The 20,370-nt window shown below is 54.2% G+C and overlaps 2 protein-coding genes across 4 annotated transcripts; one reads left to right on the forward strand and one right to left on the reverse strand.

Annotated features, from left to right (window-relative positions):
• Positions 1-75: 75 nt before the first annotated feature.
• GIT1 (GIT ArfGAP 1) lies at positions 76-14,110 on the forward strand. 2 transcript variants are annotated; one of them, XM_080924169.1, is made up of 21 exons: positions 76-322; positions 5,481-5,614; positions 6,050-6,162; positions 6,273-6,378; positions 6,780-6,997; positions 7,078-7,172; positions 7,514-7,556; positions 9,148-9,174; positions 9,343-9,391; positions 9,682-9,754; positions 10,188-10,285; positions 10,623-10,734; positions 10,835-10,968; positions 11,106-11,258; positions 11,378-11,608; positions 11,695-11,748; positions 11,880-11,966; positions 12,058-12,131; positions 12,233-12,415; positions 12,523-12,586; positions 12,718-14,110. In XM_080924169.1, exons 1-21 carry the CDS (start codon positions 271-273, stop codon positions 12,928-12,930), a joined length of 2,313 nt encoding a protein of 770 aa, XP_080780295.1. In that variant the 5' UTR covers positions 76-270; the 3' UTR covers positions 12,931-14,110. The 2 variants fall into 2 exon arrangements, with proteins under 2 accessions (XP_080780295.1, XP_080780296.1); XM_080924170.1 differs by lacking the exon at positions 9,148-9,174.
• A 184-nt stretch (positions 14,111-14,294) lies between these two features.
• TP53I13 (tumor protein p53 inducible protein 13) lies at positions 14,295-19,278 on the reverse strand. Of its 2 annotated transcripts, XM_080923837.1 has the most exons (7): positions 19,122-19,278; positions 18,860-18,928; positions 18,606-18,647; positions 16,190-16,318; positions 15,421-15,621; positions 14,809-15,343; positions 14,295-14,726 (listed from the first exon to the last, which is right to left on the reverse strand). In XM_080923837.1, exons 1-7 carry the CDS (start codon positions 19,197-19,199, stop codon positions 14,614-14,616), a joined length of 1,167 nt encoding a protein of 388 aa, XP_080779963.1. In that variant the 5' UTR covers positions 19,200-19,278; the 3' UTR covers positions 14,295-14,613. The 2 variants fall into 2 exon arrangements, with proteins under 2 accessions (XP_080779963.1, XP_080779964.1); XM_080923838.1 differs by lacking the exon at positions 18,606-18,647.
• Between the last annotated feature and the right edge of the window lie 1,092 nt (positions 19,279-20,370).

Genomic DNA, 20,370 nt, shown 5'->3' on the forward strand with positions numbered 1-20,370 from the left:
GGCCTGGGCCGCGCAGGGGGCGGGGAGAGCGGCGAGCGGCGGCGGGGCGGCGCGGGGTGGCGCGGGGCGGAGGGCGCCCGAGGGCGAGCGGGCGGGCGGGCACGGCGGGTTCCGGGCCAGCCCCGGGGGCGGACGGTTGGCCGCGCGCGCGGAGCCTCGCCGGGGCCTTGCGGGAGCCGGGCCGGGCCGCAGGGCCGCCGCCGCCGCCCGGGCCCGCCGCCCGCGCCCCCCACGCTGGCCCAAAGGGCTGCGGCCGCGTCGCCGCTGAGGATGTCCCGGAAGGGGCCGCGAGCGGAGGTGTGTGCAGACTGCAGCGCCCCGGGTAAGCGGCGGGACCAGGCCGGGGGCGGGACCGCGCAGCAGGCCGCCGCCGCCGGGCGGGCGCCGAGGCCTGGCGGGAGTGCTGTGCGGGGCCGGAGGGCGGGGCGGGGGCCACTGCGGAGCGGCGTCCTTGGCGGGAGGGCCGGCTGCGGGGGGCGCTGTGCGTTGAAGCCGGTGGACAGGAGGGGACCGCCTCCCACCTCCATCTCGGCATCCAGACGGAAGCGCCAGCCTGGTGTGGCAGGAGGGCCGTGGCGGAGGCCGGCAAGCTGTGGGAGGTGGGCGCTAGTATGGTTTGTGTCATCCCTGCCACCCCCGCGTCTTGCACCTGCTGCTCACACGGTCCGCGTGCCCGCCGGAGCGGTGGAGGGCAAGGGGCCTGGATACGGGTGGCTACTCTGGGACTCCAGCCCCTGCTTCCTAAGGCTGGGGCTTCTTGGAGGACCCGGTGTTCAGGAACAATCTAAGCATGGGCATCTTCCCCGGAAGCATCTCCAGGCCTCCTGGTGTCTGGGAACATCTAGACTCAGCTTTTCCTGTTCCGGGTAGGCCTGTTGGAGAAGGTGTGCTAGGTATTGGCTCAGTCTAAACACTGATCCCTTCTGGTCTCTAGCTCATTGGATAGAAGAAAGTGGTGAGGGGTGCTTAGGATCCCCGTGTCCAGCTGACTGCTGAGCTGGCTGGACTTATACACTGCTTCCTCCTACTAGCCAGCAGAGTGAGCTTGGGCTTGCTGAGGAAGTGAATGGAGGGCAGCAACTCACCAGGCTGGTCCCTTATGTGGGAGGACACAGCGGGTGATGGGACTTAGCAGCTGGCTGGAGGCAGGAAACTACTGGCCTTTGCCTGTCCCCTATAAAAGAAAGTCTCTCTATACAGGCTGGGGGGGGGGCTTATGGACTCAGGGTGCTGTAGATGTGATTAGCTGAGAGTGTGGAGTGCTGATTTGTGGGCCTGTAAGGTTGTAGTCACCCCTTAAAAATCCCAAGATCTCACTGTGAGTCCTGTAGTTCGTGTGGTCTAACTAGAGTATGGGAGTTGTGGGTAGCTGGCAGGTCCGTGAGCATGGGGTACCTTGTAGGTGACTGACCCTGAGACCTCCTTAGGATATAGCACGGTTTTTTTTGGGGGGGTCCTAGAAGATTCATTTACAAACGGATGTCCATATTCCTAGGAAGCTAGAAATGATGGCTCCCTTTCCCTGGCCATGGGTCGGCCTTGAATGGATGAGCTATGTGTCTATCCAGGCTGTTGCACACCTTTGAGGGATAAGCCTAGGGAGCCTACCAGGCCCCCAACGGGGGGGGGGGGGTCCTGGGTTCGGGTAGTGCCTTTGTTTCTAGCTTACCCTGTGAAGCTTTGCTCACTCAGGGCCTCAGGTACCATAGGAAGGAATTTTTGAGGACCCTTGCATTTCCCAGTCTACATTCTTGGTTGTGTAGCAGAGGCCTGTAGGATAGAGCAACTACCTTTTTCTTGTCTGTGACTGTCTGGCTGGAGCCTCTGGACACCCAGTCAATGAAGGGAGGAACAGGGTGTGTTAGATGTTAGGCCACTGAGCTCATAGCCCCCATCCTCATGTGACTGGGGCCTGCCTGCCTCAGGACTCTTTCCTTCCTCTGATGTAGAATGCAAATGACTAAGCTGAACAGCCACAGTCTTCCTCGTTATCCCACCTTAGCACCTAGTGTGTTGTGATTGGCAACCACTCACCAGGTACAAGTGTTGGTGTTTGTCAGGACGGCCCTATACCACACTGGGTCTGGCAGACAGTGCCATTCTTGATCTGGGCCTATAGCATCCCAGACAAGAGAGCATAAGCATGCCTGGCATTCTCATTCCACATATATGATATATAACAAAGTGTAGTCCATATAGTCATATATCCCAGTATAGCCCAAAGTCAGAGTCACTGATAGAATTCTGCTATTGCCTGGTGTGGTAGCATGTGCCTTTAAACCCAGCACTTCAGAGGCAGAGGCAGGCAGATCCCCAGGCCAGCCAGAGCTATGTATTGAGATCATAGGGTGGGGTCATGGCGGGTTTTGTAGTTTATTAACTTGGAGTATGATAGAGGTAAGAGGTGAGACTCAGCCTGAGCTCAGAGACAGGTGTGACTATGTTGCAAGGTATCTGGACAGAATGTGCCTGCTGTGGCAGCTTGTGCCACCTTACCGTGCTGTACCCCTGCCTGCCTTGGGAATCCAGGAGAGAGCAGGAGTCAGGACACACTGGAATGTTGATTGTCCCCTTTCTTTGCCTCTGCCCACTCTGCCTCATTGCCTTGGTCCTAAGAACTCTGACCTGGCTCTCAAGTGTTCCCTTCCCAACCCCCAACCACAGCCTTTCTATCAGCTTTACCTTGTGATCCTGGATTACCTCCAGATACCCAGCCTATAAGTGACCAGAGCTGGGGACTGTGCTTCAGGGTGATGCACACTCACATTTCTTCTTACAAGGACAAATGGTGGTCTTTTGCTTTTTTGGGGGGGAAATGAGGGGGTAAGCCAGTTTGAGACAAGGTCTCTTTTGGGTAGCGGCCCTGGCTATCTTGAAATTCACTTTGTAGACCAGGCTGGCCTTGAACTCCCAGATCCACCTGCCTCTGCCTCCTGAGTGCTGGGATTAAAGGTGTGCATCAGCACTGCCTGGTGACTCTTGCTTCTTGTACTTATATAACTTAGACAGAAAGACACTCACTTGGCTGTACCTGTACCTTTTTTTTTTTTTTTTTTTTTTTTCCAATTTTGAGATAGGATCTCACTATATAGACCAGGCTAGAGATTCACCTGCCTCTGCCTCCTGAGTGCTGTGACTAATGGCGTGCCCTATCATGTCTGGCTATCCTGTGGGTTTCAGACTATGTGGCCACCACCTTACTCAATGTAAATAACATTTCTATGGCTCTCCACCGCTTCCACCTCTGACCACACCCCCATTGGTAACCTTCATCCCCTTGGATTCCTCTTGTCTGCTTTCAGCACACCAAGTGTTTTCTCTCATTTTCCAGTGGTTTGGCCTTAGCTTAGTGGGTGAGAGGCCTGAGCCTGGGCTTTATATGCAGACCTCTGGCCCTTTGAAGATTGGTGGCTTTTGGTGGTGGCATGAATTTATTTCAGGGCTTTCCTATTGTTGCCACCAGTTACCTTATCCTGATGTCCCCTCTGATAACCTGGCCACACACACTGGCCTTCACCTGCCTATGGAGCAGCTAGGTGAAGACACTGCCTTCTCTAAGCCTCACATTTCTTACCCTTCTGCCCAAGTTTGCAAGGAGCTTCTTAGAAACCCATCCTGGTCTTCTGCTTCAGAATTGGCAGAGGTGGGGTTTGGAACTCTGTTGGCTGGCCAAGGTCATTTGGACCTAGAATGCAGGTAGAATTGTTAGACACAGACTCCTATCTGTGTCATCCAGAACTGAGCTGGCACCAGTGTGACCAAGACCAACAGTGTCCCCTGCCCTCCCTTCCTGTTGGAGGTCACAGCAGGGGAAAGGACCCTTCTCAAGCAAGTATAAGGTGCCAGGAATTCGTTAGCAGCTTGAGGTCCTGGAACCACTAGCCCTGGATGTCAGCTGAGTCCTGTAGGCCTGCCTTCTCCACAGGGCTACATGCCTGGGGTGGAGGCCTCAGTACTGCCCCATTCTGATCCTGGCCTGGGCGGCTCCCCACTCACAGGAAACCCTACCTCTTCAACAAGAGGAATTTAGGCTGCATCATTTCCCGCTTCCTGCCTGGGCTGCTGGAGGTGACTGGCAGGCAGACCCCCTGACCCAGTGGTGTTTGGGAGTGGGGGGAAGGGAGTTTTCCGTGCCCTGGGGGGCGTGGTTCTCATTGTTTGGGTAAAAACGGACACAAAAGTACTCTAGGGCTCCCCCTCTTGGCAGAGGTGGCTGGTCCCTTCCCCAGTTGTTAAAAGTCAGCTCCTGGAAAGGTGTATGGTGACCACTCTGTATATCCCTCGTTGCCTTCTCTTATGAGATTCCAGAAGAAGACGGAATCCAAAGACAGCTTTCACTTCCTGTTTCCGTACTGTATTGGGGAACACCCCCACATGGGCAGAAGTTGAGCTCTGACTCGTCTGCTCATGACTCCGGGAACTTTGATGGTGACATTGGTTCCAAGGGCCTGAGAATTGCCCTATGTTTGGGAGAGATTACTCCAGCCCCTAAGAGTCTCCACTGCTGAGCATCCTGAATTCTAGTAAAGCAAGGCAGAGAGCCAGCCCCATCCCCCAGAACAAGGCTTCCTGAGCCTGGGTGGGGGCCTGGGCAGAGCACAGTGTCCTGGAAGAGCGACTCCCTGCCCCCACTCTGGACAGCACACAATGGCCGCTTTCTCCCCCATGACCTTTCCTTTCTGTAGTCTTGAGCCGAGTGCAGTTTTCTCCTCCCCTTTTCCAGAGGAGCTTGGTGTGGTGGCATCTCTACTACCCTTGAGGACCCAGGAGTTTCTACCTGTTAGCCCCCATTCCTGTTTCCCAAGTTCATTTCAGCCCAAGGACTGGAGAATGGCTCCCCAGACTAGTCCTGAAACTCAAGTGGGAAGCAGTGGGCAGCAAGTTTAGGCTTGGCTTTGTCTCTGGCATTGAGGTGTCTGGCTCTGCATTCCGGCAGCACTCCTTATTAGCTGTGTGACCTTGGACAAGCCCTTTGACCTCTCTGAGCCATTTTAGTCCTTATGTGTAGAACAAGATAGCACTTCTGAAAGAAATCATAGACAGAATACTTGGCCAGTAAATCCTGAGTACTAGGTTAGTCCCATTGTCCTGAAGGCCGCAAACCCACAGTGATGGTGGCATGGGACTGGCGCCTCTCAGCTGTGTCAGAGCAGGGGTAGGAAGCAGTCTGTCAGACGGGGTCTAACAGGAGCATGCCCAGGACTGGGTAACATGTGGCATCAGGGCTCCTACCTCCCTGTGGAATGGCTGGGTAGCAATCTTAATCCCTGAGGAGAGGCTGTACAACTCATCACAGTGGCTGTAGGGTAGGAAGCTGTGCCCGATTAGGAGCCCTGGGGACCCTGCCTTCCCAGAGGTATAAGGAGTTACAGGAAAGGGCTAGTGGCCAGCTTCTAGGCTCCTAGGGAGACTAAGTAAATGTACCTGAAGCACTAAGCATGTACCTGGCTCCTGCTGACATCCTGCCTCTGCTCCCCCAGATCCTGGCTGGGCATCAATCAGCAGAGGTGTGCTGGTTTGTGACGAGTGCTGCAGTGTGCACCGGAGCCTGGGACGACATATCTCCATTGTCAAGCACCTTCGCCACAGCGCCTGGCCTCCTACTCTGCTACAGGTAGGGGACTGAACCAAGGACTGTTCTTGCCAGCGTGCAGCACCCAGGTTCCCCAAGCCCCCACTCTCAGCCTACACGCACACACAAACACACCTGTTCACAATATGCAGCTCCCAGGGACAGCAGCCACAGAAACAGAATATAATCCTGAGTCTTTCCACCCAGCCCCTGTCCCTATAGTGTCTACTCTTTAGCTTGGACTCATATGTTGGACGGTGTATTGAGCAAGTTGCTTAAACATTCTGAACCATGGCAAACCCACCAAGGTAAGCCCACATGAAGTACTAAACAGGACATGTGACTGGGTGGCTTGGCTGGATACAGGTACACTGAGGACCCTCAGTGGTGTTACCAGCTGTAGGAGGCACTTTGGGAGTATCTCCGCCAGTGCCCAGCACGCACTGGACACTCTTGCTTGGCATCTCTTTCCCACAGATGGTGCATACGCTTGCCAGCAACGGGGCCAACTCCATCTGGGAGCATTCCCTGCTGGACCCTGCACAAGTGCAAAGTGGCCGGCGCAAAGCCAACCCCCAAGACAAAGTCCAGTGAGTGGGGCTGCAGGGGTGGTGGGCAGGCCGTGTGCCCTGGGACAGGGTCCTGAAAGGTCTCTTCCCTAAGCTTCTTGCTCCCATTGCTTCCTTCGTGCTCCACGCAGCCCCATCAAGTCAGAGTTCATCAGGGCCAAGTACCAGATGCTGGCGTTTGTGCACAAGCTTCCCTGCCGTGATGATGATGGGGTCACCGCCAAAGACCTCAGCAAGGTGTGAGGGGCCCCTTTCCACACCCATGGCACCCTGAGGTCCCAGAGGCAGCATAGGGCCAGGGAAAATAGTAAATGCAGATACTCTGGGGCTCTGTCATGCTGCCGATAGCTAAGATGCCCCCAAGTGGATACACAACGCCTCCCATCTTCCACTTGAAGCTAGGAAACCCTGGGATCCTTCATTTCCTCCTCAGTAAAATGGGAAAGTAATAACAGGACCTACCTCTAGCTAATACCTGTTCTGAGGAGAACACGAGGAGGATAGTGACTGGCAGCAGCTGTTATTAATTGGCATTATCCTCTAGTGGGAAGCCCTTTGGCCTGCCTGGTGTTGGGTGATGTGTGGGGTCCTTGGGTACACATGTATCACTCATTTATTGCACACTCTGCTCCTCGTAGCAACTGCACTCAAGTGTGCGAACAGGCAACTTGGAGACATGTCTGCGCCTGCTTTCCCTGGGTGCCCAGGCCAACTTCTTTCACCCAGAAAAGGGCACTACACCTCTACATGTGGCTGCCAAGGCAGGGCAGACATTGCAAGCTGAGCTGCTGGTAGTATATGGGGCTGACCCAGGTTCCCCTGATGTCAATGGCCGCACACCCATCGACTATGCCAGGTTAGAATTGGCTAAAGGAGGAGGCTTAGGTGGAGGGGAGTGACTGCTGCTGTGTGGCTGAGCCGTGCCCCTCCCCACAGGCAGGCGGGACACCATGAGCTGGCAGAAAGGCTCGTTGAGTGCCAGTATGAGCTCACTGACCGGCTGGCCTTCTACCTCTGTGGACGAAAGCCTGGTGAGCAGAGAGTGAGCTGGGCCTGACTAGGCCAGGCAGGTGGGACCCAGACACACCCAGCAGCAGGTGCCATAGTGACAAAGCCAGCTGGGGAACTGTGTTGCTAGGCAACTGGCTCCTGTGAAATTGCTGCAGGCTCTGGGTTGCTGCCAGATGTTGGGGCCAAGGAGTGGGGGTGGGCCTGACTTCCAGCCAGCTTCCAGTGCTCTTGGGGTATCCTGCTGACCTCCATCCATTTTCTGACACTTTCAAATGTCAACCTCTGCTCATGGTGGTAAAGTGGACTCCTGGATGCTGGCGCCACCTGCCATCAGTGACTTGGCATTTTTATTTTTGTTCAGATCACAAGAATGGGCATTACATCATCCCACAGATGGCTGACAGGTGAGTGCCCACCTGATACCCCTTTCCAGCTATTAGATACAAGGTTACTTGACCTAGAGCCCTACCTCTTTCCAAACTTTAGAGGCCTGCCCTTCCACCCTATACTTGTATTGACCAGCAACACAGGAATTTGTAGCCTAGTCCCCCTACTACTGTAGACTCCAAGGCAGGCAAGAAAAGTCAGTTCAACATACAAACAGTGCATGTGAACCTTGTGATTATTAAGTATCTGGTGGGTTTAGGTACAAGGATAGGCCTAACAGGGTTGGACCATTGTGTTCGACCTGCCGTGTAGCCTTTAGATGAAGTAATTCCCTCTGTAGGGAGAAGATAACTACAGGGAACTTGTTGGCTTTGGAAATACTGTCCAGACCTCCAGTGTGCAGTGGCAGGGGAGTAATGGTAAATTTTTGCCTCTAATCATAGAGGCCCCAAGAAAACTCAGCAGTGGAAAATATCCCCTGCCACTTACTCAGTGCTTACAGGACAAGAATGAGTTGGTGCCACCTAGTGGTCCTCAGAGGACTACACCTTCATGCCAGGCAGTGCCACCTGGCATTAGGAGAGGTTTTCCATCACAGCCTATGTAGATTGATTGGATGGTCAGACTGTGCAGCTTAGATTCCTAAACCCAGAACTCTCCTGTTTCAAGACCCCAAGACTCAATTCTGTTTCTCTAGTCTGATCTGCCTAGGTGTGTGTGTGTGTGTGTGTGTGTGTGTGTGTGTGTGTGTGAGCATAGTCAACAACATACACATACAGGGACATAGAGTCAGTGGTTGTAACTTAGCACCTTCTCAGAGCCAGCTGCTGCTCTGGAGACACCGAGGTAATGCAGACACCACCTTACCCTGAGCTACAATGAAACAGACAGGACAGCAGCAAGAGGTGCTAGGGTACAGAGGTAGGAACTCCAAGCAACGTGTACCACAGCATAATGTGAGGGAATGAGACTAGAAAGAGCCAGGTGAGAATGAACCTTGTGGGGAACCTCAGCAAGGGCCTGAACGTCCTGACGGAGTTCGGAGCGTGACTGTAATGGATATGTGGTGGTGTTACTACCTGACTGTATGACTTGAAGCAGGTTACCTGAGCCTTGGTCATCTCATCTCAACATGGGGGTGCTAGGACTTACCCCTTTGGGAATATTGAGAATAATTAATACAACAAATACAAAGTACTTAGCATTGTTTAAAGAAAGCATTGTGAAAAAGTATGGCAGAACTATAGTCTATGTACCCATTACTATTGAACTGTTTTAAGGCAGAGGGCATAGGGGGTGTGTTGCCACTCTGCCACTGGATAAGATAAGAATTTTAAAGACAAGCCTAGAAGTCAAAAAGCCCGGACCAGAGGAAACAAGGGCAGAAGTAGGAGGCATGGCTAGGATCTGAGGAAGTAGAAAATGTTATGGCTCCATGTGACTGACAGTGGACAGAGGAGCAAAGCTGGCGAGACAAATATTCTTGCATGTTCTGTTTTGGGTGTGTGTGGAGATGTGTCTGAGCTTGACATGTGAAGGCAAGAGCTGCCTGCTCCTGGGTAATTGCTGCTCTATCCTGTTCTTCCCTTTGCTGCCTTCCTGGATTAGATCTCGGCAAAAGTGCATGTCTCAGAGGTACCCACACCTGTTGGCTGCAGGCTGTGAAGTTTGGGTGGGGGAGGCTTGGTGTGTGACCTTGGGGGTCTCATCTCCCTGAGCTCCCTGCATGCTTGGGATGTAGCCAGCAAGTGCCAGGCTATCCCTCATGTCTGGCCTCTCTCCTTCTCCCTTCTTTGTCCACAGCTTGGATCTGTCTGAATTGGCCAAAGCTGCCAAGAAGAAGCTACAAGCAGTGAGTCTGCCTCAACAAGCTAAGACTTTAGAGCAGCCCTCTTCATCCTTGCCAGCCTCCTCCCTCCAGTCACCTCCCTATGCCCTTGTCTTGATCCTGGTTCTGCCCTCCAAGTAATGTGTCCAGAGCCTCATCTCTGAGAGGATGAAATGACCTGAACTCTCTTCCTTGCACATAAAACCTTACCCACCCCTCAGTTCTAAGACAGGCTGGGTGACACAGGAGTCTTGAGACTTCCCCACATCACACAACATCCTGACAGACACTGGGTCTCCCCTCTCTACCTCTAGCTTAGCAACCGGCTTTTTGAGGAACTGGCCATGGATGTGTATGACGAGGTGGATCGCAGAGAAAATGATGCTGGTGAGTGGTAAAGGACCTGCCACAAAGGGCAGCGACCCAGTGAACTAGGGAAAGGGCGGTGAATCCCTGTCACACCCCCACACACACCCCACATATCCCTCTGGGCAGTGCAGAGCTGTCAAGCAGCCAGCTACCTCCCTACCCACCAGGCACTGGAGCTCATCTTGCTCTGGCTGTCTCCTCAGCCATGCTCCACCCCTACATCACTCCTCCCAGGCCACAGCCAGATTCCAACCCACACTCTGAGTCTGGCCTGGTGGGCCCTGCCTTGTGTTGTCAGTGGGCGGGCCTCACCAGGCCTGGCCCAGCTTCCTGCCACATGGCCCAGTCTGAATAGAGGGGGCCTGGGGGGCTCTGCTCAGTGCTTCTTCTCTACCTCTTCTCTGAGGGTGCATTACAGTGGGTAATGCTGCCCCCTGCCCTTCCCCCACAGTGTGGCTAGCTACCCAAAATCACAGCACCCTGGTGACGGAACGTAGTGCTGTGCCCTTCCTGCCAGTCAACCCTGAATACTCAGCCACTCGGAATCAGGTGAGGAGGGATAGGCAGGAGGCCTGGGTGGTTTCCTCTCTTGAGAGCCCTGCTGTTCCTTAGCCAGAGACAAGCTGGCACTCAGGCAGGCTCTCCTGATCTGACTAGGAATGGGACGAAGCTATTCTCTAGTACTGATTGGTATTTCAGCCTCCTAAAGGCTCCCCTGGGTGCCTTAAGCCTTTGCTGACCTAGGCTGCCACACTGCTGATGTTAGGCTGGGTGTTTTAGCTATGAATAAATGGGATGGCCGGGCCCTGCTTTGTTGTCCTGTTCCGGCCCCTGAGCCAACCAGAAGTGGTCCCTCATTTGGGTCTTGCCCCTTTCTGCCTTGCAGGGACGACAGAAATTGGCCCGTTTTAACGCCCGAGAGTTTGCCACCTTGATCATTGACATTCTCAGCGAGGCCAAACGGAGGCAGCAGGGCAAGAGTCTGAGCAGCCCCACAGGTGGGAGCACAAGCAGGCCCTGCGGTCACCTTTGCCTGGGATCTTGATAAATGATGTGTGTGGCTGAGCAAGCCCCAAGAGACAGGTCTTTTGTCTTTAGACAACCTCGAGCTGTCTGCACGGAGCCAAAGTGACCTGGACGACCAGCATGACTACGATAGTGTGGCTTCTGACGAAGACACAGACCAGGAGCCCTTGCCCAGTGCAGGCGCCACGCGGAACAATCGTGCCAGGGTCCGAACACTGACCCTGCTGTTCCCTCCCGTAGTCTCCTCTGTTCCTTCTGGCCTCTCTAGACCCATCTCCATGTTTACATAGCCTAGCTCTGGTCAGCCTCTGCCCCTGAGACTGACTGGTTTCTGTTCCTGCAGAGCATGGACTCCTCAGATCTGTCAGATGGGGCTGTGACGCTGCAGGAATACCTGGAGCTGAAGAAGGCTCTGGCTACCTCCGAGGCCAAAGTGCAGCAGCTCATGAAGGTCAACAGCAGTCTGAGTGACGAGCTTCGGAGGCTGCAGAGGGAGGTGAGCGCTGTGCCTGGGGGGAGTGGCAGAAAAGCATCCAAGGCTCTGGGAGTAGGACCACCCTCTCCAAAGGTGGGACCCACCTTGACCCAGAGGTGGACACCATTGTGTACACTCAGATCCACAAACTGCAGGCAGAGAACCTGCAGCTCCGGCAGCCACCAGGACCAGTGCCTGCACCCTCACTTCCCAGTGAACGGGCAGAACACACACTCATGGGGCCTGGTGGAAGTACCCATCGCAGGGACCGCCAGGCCTTCTCTATGTATGAGCCAGGCTCTGCCCTGAAGCCCTTTGGAGGTGCACCTGGTGATGAGCTCAGCACACGGCTCCAGCCTTTCCACAGCACAGTGAGTAGTAGCCTGTCAGCCTTGGTTGGGAAAAGGAGGGTCACACCAACTCAAAACTTACTGTGACACTGTTTCGCCTCCCTTAGGAGCTCGAAGATGATGCCGTCTATTCAATGCACGTCCCTGCTGGCCTTTACCGGGTAAGCAGAACCTGGGGGTGGAGGGTGAACCCTGCACCAGTGAGTCACCAGCCCCAGTAGCTGTCAAGCTGCGCTGGGACAGTCACTCAACTACAGGTGGAAACTGACTCTAGCCCTACCCTGGTTTTCAGATCCGGAAGGGAGTTTCTGCCTCTTCTGTGCCCTTCACTCCCTCCTCCCCACTGCTGTCAAGCTCCCAAGAAGGAAGTCGCCATGCGGTAATTTCCATCCCAGTGCCCAGAGACAGTGTGTGGGCTATACAGGTCCAGGAATGTGTGCTCACCCATCACCCTTCCCTATCCTCTCCAGAGCAAGCTTTCACGCCATGGCAGTGGTGCAGACAGTGACTATGAGAACACACAGAGTGGAGACCCTCTGCTTGGGTGAGATACCTGTGGCTCTCTACCCAGCCCTGCCAGCACCTAGAGGTGCAAGCAAGCCATCAGTGGCTGGAATGGCTCCTTTCCTCTCCCTCCTGGGTTAGGCTTGAAGGGAAGCGATTCCTAGAGCTGGGCAAGGAGGATGAGCTGCACCCTGAGCTGGAGAGCTTAGATGGAGACCTAGACCCCGGGCTCCCCAGCACTGAAGATGTCATCCTAAAGACAGAGCAGGTCACCAAAAACATTCAGGAACTGTTGCGGGCAGCCCAGGAGTTCAAACATGACAGGTAGGGTGGGCACAGGTTCTTGTTAACTTGTGAGCACTGGGTGAAGGGTTCTGCTAGTTAGGGTCCTCTGACTAATCCCTCATTCAACTCTTCCCTTCCCCTGACAGCTTTGTGCCCTGTTCAGAAAAGATCCATTTGGCTGTGACTGAGATGGCCTCTCTCTTCCCAAAGGTACTGGGGCCACCGAGAAACAGTGGGAGGGCTTTGGGGTGGGGCAGATAAGCAGACTACTGCCTGGGTGGAGCCAGTCAGAAACCTGGCTTAAAGTCCAGGGCTCATCATCTCCTCATTCCTCCCTCCAGAGGCCAGCCCTGGAGCCTGTGCGCAGTTCACTGCGGCTGCTCAACGCCAGCGCCTACCGGCTGCAGAGTGAATGCCGGAAGACAGTGCCTCCAGAACCCGGCGCTCCCGTGGACTTCCAGCTGCTGACTCAGCAGGTGATCCAGTGCGCCTATGACATCGCCAAGGCTGCCAAGCAGCTGGTCACCATCACCACCCGAGAGAAGAAACAGTGACCACTTTCCCTGCCCTTACCCACACCCTGGGACCTCACTGGCCATGGGAGCTGGGCCACTCCAGACACTAACCCACCCCCAACAGAGCCACTGGCACAAGTGCCCTTAGTGCCACCATTCTCCTCTGGCATCCAGGTGCCCTGGTGCCCACCCCCTCAAGCCCCAAGGATGGGAATGTGAGGTAACAGGAGCTTCTGTCCCCCACATTCCATGCCCTTCCCTCTGTACATAGCTTCCCTGCCCTGCTGATATGCAGGAGCCTCAAGGAATCCCTCCCAGCTCTTCACCTGCCTTCCAGGGCACCCTCAGCAAAGGGTGGGACAGGGACACTCCAAATGGGGCAGCTCCGCCTACTGCAACCTAACCCCATGAGCCAGTTTAGCCCTAGGGGGGCCGAGCAGAGGCATCCCTCTCCTTTGTACATTATCTCTGGATGTCTCTGCCCTGTAGCCAGCAGGCCCCCCGCCCTTGCTGCTCTTTCATGCCAAATGGCCCCTGCCTAGAGCACAGGCCCCAACTTGTGTGCCAGGGTCCCCAGCAGCAAACACTGGAAAGTCTCTCCTCTCCCCTACCCCTTAATTTTAACTTTGTGGTAACTGAGTGTCCCTGCGTTCCTACAACTAAGTATGTGAGCGGCAGTGCCGTTCCAGAGACCTGGCCCACCTGGAGCTGAGGGGCAGGAGACCAGAGCAGTGGGACCAGCATTGGAAGTCAGCTTCCCTCTCCCCCACCTGGGGAGGGGACTGTCAGGGTCACCAGCTGTGGTCCAGTTGCTGCCCCTACTTGTATCTCTATCCTATAAACTTAAAGAAAAACCACTTCCCTCCATCTCTCCCCGGTCTCCTGTGGGAAGTGTGCTGGCCAGGCAGAGGACAGAGCACCTGCGCCTGGGGCTGGCTCCCCAGGGTCCCCAACTCAGCTGGTGGCTGTGGAACTGAGCCCCTCCCCTAGCCTCTGCAAGGCCAGCACCCACATCACTACCTGCACCTACAGTGACCCACCCCTGAAGGCCTGGGGATCTGGCTGCAGCTGGGAAGGCTGGCAAGGCCCTGACAGCACCCACCAGCTATTCCCTCCCAACCACCTTCCTAGCCTGTGGTGGTGGGTAGCTGTCAGAACGTGTGTCATGTACATTTGTATCAAAAATAAATAAGTGACCATGTGCCACTTCTGATGTCTAGAGGTTAGAGGTGGGGCTCAGCCCAGTATTCAGTTCTTGGTTCAGGTCATTGTCCCTACTACTTAACGTGTCACAGTCCCCTGTTCTGCAGGCTGAGGCAGAACATCAAGTTTAGGGTTGTCTTGGGGCTACAGAGATTGGGGGTGAAGAGTCAGGAGTGTGTGTTAGGCAGGGGAGACACGCAAAAAAGTGAGCACTGTCAAGCCACTTCATTTGAAACCCGGCCTGATGTGATTCTAACAGTCCTGGGACACTGGCTGCCTGGGGCCAGCTCCGCTCTAACTCCCCAAGGGCTAGTGACCTGAAAGGAGTGTAAAACTGAGGGCAAGATACACTCGCCAAACTCGGAATTCTACTAAAATAATTTAATTAGAAACAAGAATTTGTATCTGGGAGGCTAGACTCCCAAGAAACCAAGTGAAGCCTCCAGGGCCTCTCCGCCTGCCACCAGGGGGCGCCCGCGGACGGCCCACGTGGCAGCAGTCGCAAAGGGGTGGAGCCGGTCAGTCTGAGCTCTCCGAGTCAGGGCCACTATCCGGTGTGGGTGGGAGCAGGGGCCGTCTTCGAGACCGCTTGGTCCGGCGCGAGGGCAAGGGCAGTCTCCGTTTCAGGATGGCTGTGGGAGGGTGAGAGGTCAAGGGCGATGAATTCCAGGGACTGGGTTTACCTGGTGGGGGTTGAGGGGGCGGGGTTCTCACCAGCTACGGTGTCCTGGCTGTCTGCCGTGGGCCCCCAGTAGATACTCTCGCTCCTGCGGAAGTTCCGGTGCAGTCGCGTGCAAAGCGTGGCCAAGGTGAGTAGGACTAGCAGGAAGGTTAGGGCCATGGCAGCCCAAGCTGCCTCTTCAGTACGTGGAGTGGGCCCTCTGGCTACCCGAGGAGGCACTGCAGCTCGAGGAGCTGGGGAAATCTGATCCGGACAAGCACAACCTCCAGGGTTGCCTTGCCTATTGGGCATCTGAGCCTCTGTCCTGAACCTACCATTGCCTCCGGGTCCCCCAGTCATCAAGGAGTCTGGGGCCACAGATGAGGTTCCCAAAGTCGGCTGCTGGGCCTTGAGGCTCTGTGAAGAGGCCAAGGAAACCCTCAGGCCTGAGGGAGTGGATTGTAGACCAAGGGCAGCGCGGAGACCCCTTCTCTTGACAACACTGAGCGAGGACCTCTTAGGTCCTCTAGATGTCACCTCTATACCAGGAGGTCGCCAGCTCCGCAGAGCAAAGGCTAGAGTCGGGGCCTAAGGAGAAGAGAAATCAGTCCCTACTCTCTGTTAACTCCATCATTCTCCACAAACCTGGTCCCAGCGCTCCTCACCTGTAAACACCGTCTCCCACATAACTTCCCTCTTCTGGGGCCTGGCATCGTGGGAGTGGGCCCAAAAAGATTGTCAGAGAGAAACCACACACTCTTTCTCAGCTTGCGCCGCCGCCGCCGCCTCTTCAGCCAGTGGGCAACCCAGGCTGGTTCTATCCATGCCATCTCCAGTGCAGTCCCCCATGCTGTCAGCACTAAGGGCTGTGAAAGAAGGGAACGGAGAACGAGCTGAGCTAGGATGAAGAAGACCCTGAGTTTTCCTTTCTCTGCCCTTAGTGCCTCGCCCTTCTATAGCACAACATCCTGTTTTGGGGTGGGGAAAGGGGATGAGACAGGTTCTCACTACATAGCCCTGGCTATTCAATATGTAGACCAGGCTAGCCTCAAACTCACAGAGCTCTGCTGGCTTCTGCCTCTAGAATACTGAGATTAAAGATGGTAGCCACCACGCTGGAGAGATGGCTCAGCGGTTAAGAGCACCAACTGCTCTTCCAGAGGTCCCGAGTTTAATTCCCAGCAACCATATGGTGGCTCACAACGATCTGTGATGAGATCTGATGCCCTCTTCTGGTGTGTCTGATGACAGCTACAGTGTACTCATATGTAATAAATAAATAAATCTTTTAAAAAAATTTTTTTTCTCGCCCCAACCCCATTCTATTAAACCTCTCCACTAAAAAAAAAAAAAAAAAAAAAAAAAAAAAAAAAAAAAAGATGGTAGCCACCGAGCCCAGCTTTTTTCTTTCTTCATCTTTCACTAACCACTTACCCTGTCCCAAGTGAGACTGAAGTCAGGAATGAGTGTGGGCTCAGCCACATACACGTGGGCCAAGACAGCAAGCTGGAGCTTCAGCCAGAGGTGGGCACAGGGGTGGAAGAAGAAGGTGATGCCCTCAGCCTGGAGGAAAGGCAGAGATATCAAGCCAGGCCCAGCACCCTCCCAGAGAATCACAATTTCCCCTATCCTAGGCTCCAGGATAAAGGGATTATCAGAAAGTGCCTGTCCACGTCTAGGATAAAGGCAAAGGGTCTTGAGGATTTAAGTATACTCCTTTCTAATTCACCTCTCTTCTCTATCAAATGCATGTGCACATGCACACACACACACACAGAGAGAGAGATATACCTCTGGGCAAGACCACATAGCTAACCCCATCTGACGCCAAACATGCTCCCTTGCCCACACACGGTGTTGGGAAGGAACATCAGGGCCCTCTTACCACTCAATGACCAGGCTCCAGCTGTATTTCTGACAGTGCATTAATGGCTCTACAGGTCCCAACTCTAGACTCTACCCCTCGTATGAAGACCAAGTCTTTGATTTCTTGATCTAATCCATGCATTCTCCCAGGAGTATCCAAACACAATCTCGTCAGTCATAGCTCTCTGAGTTCGCTTGTACAAACTGCTATAAAAGATACCAAAAGAGAACTCCTGGGCCTTAGGGGATGGATAAGGAACGCAGGGAAAGCTAGGTGTGATAGTGGACACCTGGAATCCCAGCCACGTGGAACATAATATAAGATTGAAAGTTCAAGGCTAGATCCAGGTACACAATGAATACCTCAGCTTAGGCTATGAGAGCCTACCTCTAAAGACCGTGGAGTAGAGGGAGAGAAATTCAGGCAAGTAAAAAACAGATACAACTCAAACTGCTGTGTGTGTTAGGGAGGTGGGGGGTGGAGGTGGAGGTTCTAGGGATCTGAACCCAGACAAATACTCTACCAGCAAGTTATACCTCAACTGTCTTCTCACTTTTTTTTCTCAAGTTTTAAAATAGAGTCAGTCTCACAGCATTGTTCAGGCCAGCCTTGAGCTCACGTTCATTCCTCCTGTCTCAACGCCCCCGAGGAGCTCAGAGCACAAAACCCTGTGCCACCATGTCCAGCTAGCTTAGCTAACTGTAAGAGGATGGGATAAAGGCAATCCAGTTATGAGGAAAAGGGGTGCTGTGACTTCTGCAATGAGCTTTGAACACTGTTGAAGACAGATAGCTACAGGGTGTGAGGCTGTGGGTTTCAGGTCCAGATTGGTCAGAAACAGAAAGTAAACCAGAGAAAAGAAAGTAGGCATCTCGGAGGAAATGAGCCTGAATTCACGTGTGTGGTGAGAGCCCATCGTGATGGAGAGAAACTAATTAAGAAATCAGATGAAGATAATTTACATCTTGACAAGTCAGACGGGAATTCAGCCACAACAGGTAGATTCTAAACATAAATCATAAAGTCCTATGGATTCTGAACAATGAAATAACTTAAGAAGGGGATTATGTGCAACAAAGAGGCAGCCAAGTCTGACAGCATGCCTGCTATAATCCTAGCCCTTTAATAGGCAGAGGGATCAGAGCTTTAAGATCATTCTTGGCTATATAACAAGTATGAAGCCAGTTTGAGCTACATGAGACCCTGCATCAAAAAGGGGGTTAGGGGTGGAGGGGCCTGGAGATACAGCTCAGTGGTTAAGAGCTTTTGCTGCTCTTCCAGAGGATCTGGATTCAATTCCCAGTACTCGAATTGACAATTCAAAGAATCTGACCACCTCTTCTGAACATACAAACACACAGGCCCTAGGCAGTGGCACAGGCTTCAATCCCAGTACTCAGGAAGCAAAGGCAAGTGGATGTCTGTGAGTTCACGGCCAGCCTGGTCTACAGGGTGAGTTCTAAGACAGCCAGTGCTACACAAAGAAATGCTGTCTCAAAGAACCAAACAACAAAACTAAATAAAAACAAACAACAACAACAAAAAACCCACAGGCAAAATTCATACCCATAAAATAAATCTAAACAATTTTAAGAGCATTTATAAAAACTGAACTCAGTTTACAACACATTAAAGCGCACACTGCTCATGATAAAGCGTTTTTCGATCCAAACACCATTCACTTCTCAAAGATGAACGGACAGAAATCTCTTGCAAAAAATCAGAGCCTTGGAAGACAAGAGAATCCCAATCACACCAGCATTGGGGTGTGGGTTGCTTTTGCTACCTTCAGAGTTCCATCAGGAGTTACTTGCCACATCTAGCTACTCAACAGATCATCTGACCCCGCACGACCGCCTGTCCTGGGACCGGCAAGTGGACGCACAAAAGTGGTAGGAATGGAGCTGAGAGCCAAGAGAGAGAGAGAGAGGAACATTCTGCCTCCAGGAAAGGATCCCAAGATGAGTCCCTTGTTCTACTTACCTGTCCTTGTCTCACCTGTGTGTAAGTCACTCTTGGTAACACCTACACATGGGGAAAGAAGAGAGCAGCTGGGGACTTCGTGTTGGGTGTGGAGAAGAGAGGACAACCAGCCCCAAGCCCTGGGCTCAGATGTAGACGCTGGAGACTGAGGGCAGGAGAAACCAACAGATGTCCCAATCGGGCGACCACCGAAGGCGCAGCGGGGCCGTTCATGGTTCATACCCTTCTCATCCTCGGCCCTACAGGGTTCCTACCTGTGGAGGCAGAGGCCACAGGCCTTCGGGGCAACGGGTTCCAGCCTCCTCCGCAGGCTCAGCCAACACCTGTGGGTCCAAAGAGAGGAGCTGGGCGTTGGCCTCTGCGAGGGCCCCTCCCTTTCGGTTCCAGAAGTAGAGGCGCAGACGAATGGAGGGGCCTCCGAATCCCCTCGCGCGCGCCACTCTTTCCAGGACAAAGTTGAAGCAAAACGCTTTGAAATCCCCTGGCCAAGACCTTACCAGGAGCCAGTCGCCTTACCTCGCAAGGACTCAGGAGCCCCACCAGGGCTACCAGAAGCAACCGGGACGGAGGTGGAGGAGAAGGAGGAGGAACCATTTCAGCTGGGCCAGCAGTCCCGCCAACTAGCAAGCCGCAGCGCCACTCGCGCGCGCCCGCGACCCCGCGCCGTTCGCGCGCCCACGTAGACCGCGGCTCGCGCAGAGTCCTGCCCCCTCTTCGCCCGGCCTCATGCCCCGCCCCGCCTACCGCCAGGCCCGCCCCCGCCCCGCCCCCGCCTACCTCGTCCCGCCCCCGCCTACCTCGTCCCGCCCACTGCCAGGCCCGCGCACGCGTCCTGAGCCCAAAGCCGGAAAAGTTAGTCGCCAAAGATCTGGTTTCCAAGCCGCCCGGACCACCTCCCCCGGCCGAGATGCGTTTGCGCGACCATCCGAGCCCAACTGTATCGCCTGAGTGGAGTCCGGGAACCCTGCAAAGGGCGGGAAGTGAGATCCTTAAGGACCGGGTGACCCAGGCGACATGTGTGCTCTTCTGGCAAACACTGAATTATGAAATCCTAGCTGTCCCAGAGAGAGGGTTTTGGCTTTAGCGCTTCGCCTTCACGCTGCCCCATTCCTGCTTTCGATAATAATAAGTCCTGAGCTGTCTTGGGGGGAGGGGTCTTAGGCACCTCTTACCTCAGGCCCAGAAGCCCGGAGAAGCCGGAGCTCTCCTGATTCCTGCTCTCATTCTTTCAGTTTCTCCTAACAGGTGAGCCAGCGGACACTGGTCCGAGGAGCTACAGTGCTCAGTGCTCCCCTGCAACGGAACGCCACAATGGAAACGAGAACCCGGCTAAGGACTGACGCTCAACACAAAAGTTTGAAACCGGCCTTCAGTGGTGGCTCAGTGCTGGCCGCCATTCTGAGGACCAGAGTTTAGTCTGTGAACCTAAGTGGTTGAAGGAGAGGCCTGATTCCCACAGGTTGTCCTCTGACCTAGACACACACACACACACACACTCACACACACCCCTAAATAAATCTTTTTAGGTTGGAAATACATTTTTTTAAAAAGCTACTTCAGGCATCTCCCCTGTCTACTCCTGCAGGAGTGACCAGATGTTGATCTGACCGAAAGAATCACAGTGAACCTCTCTGCCAAAGCCCCACCGCGGGGCTAAGCACCCCTTAACCCTCTCTCCCTCATCTTATTCTGCCAAACCCCGAGGCTCTTTCCTCTCCCACAACCCTTTCTAATGAGGAGTAGAGATGCCAAGTTCTTGGAGAGC

The sequence above is a fragment of the Micromys minutus genome (genome assembly GCF_963924665.1).
Source record: "Micromys minutus genome assembly, chromosome: 10".
In the NCBI taxonomy this organism is placed as follows: domain Eukaryota; kingdom Metazoa; phylum Chordata; class Mammalia; order Rodentia; family Muridae; genus Micromys; species Micromys minutus.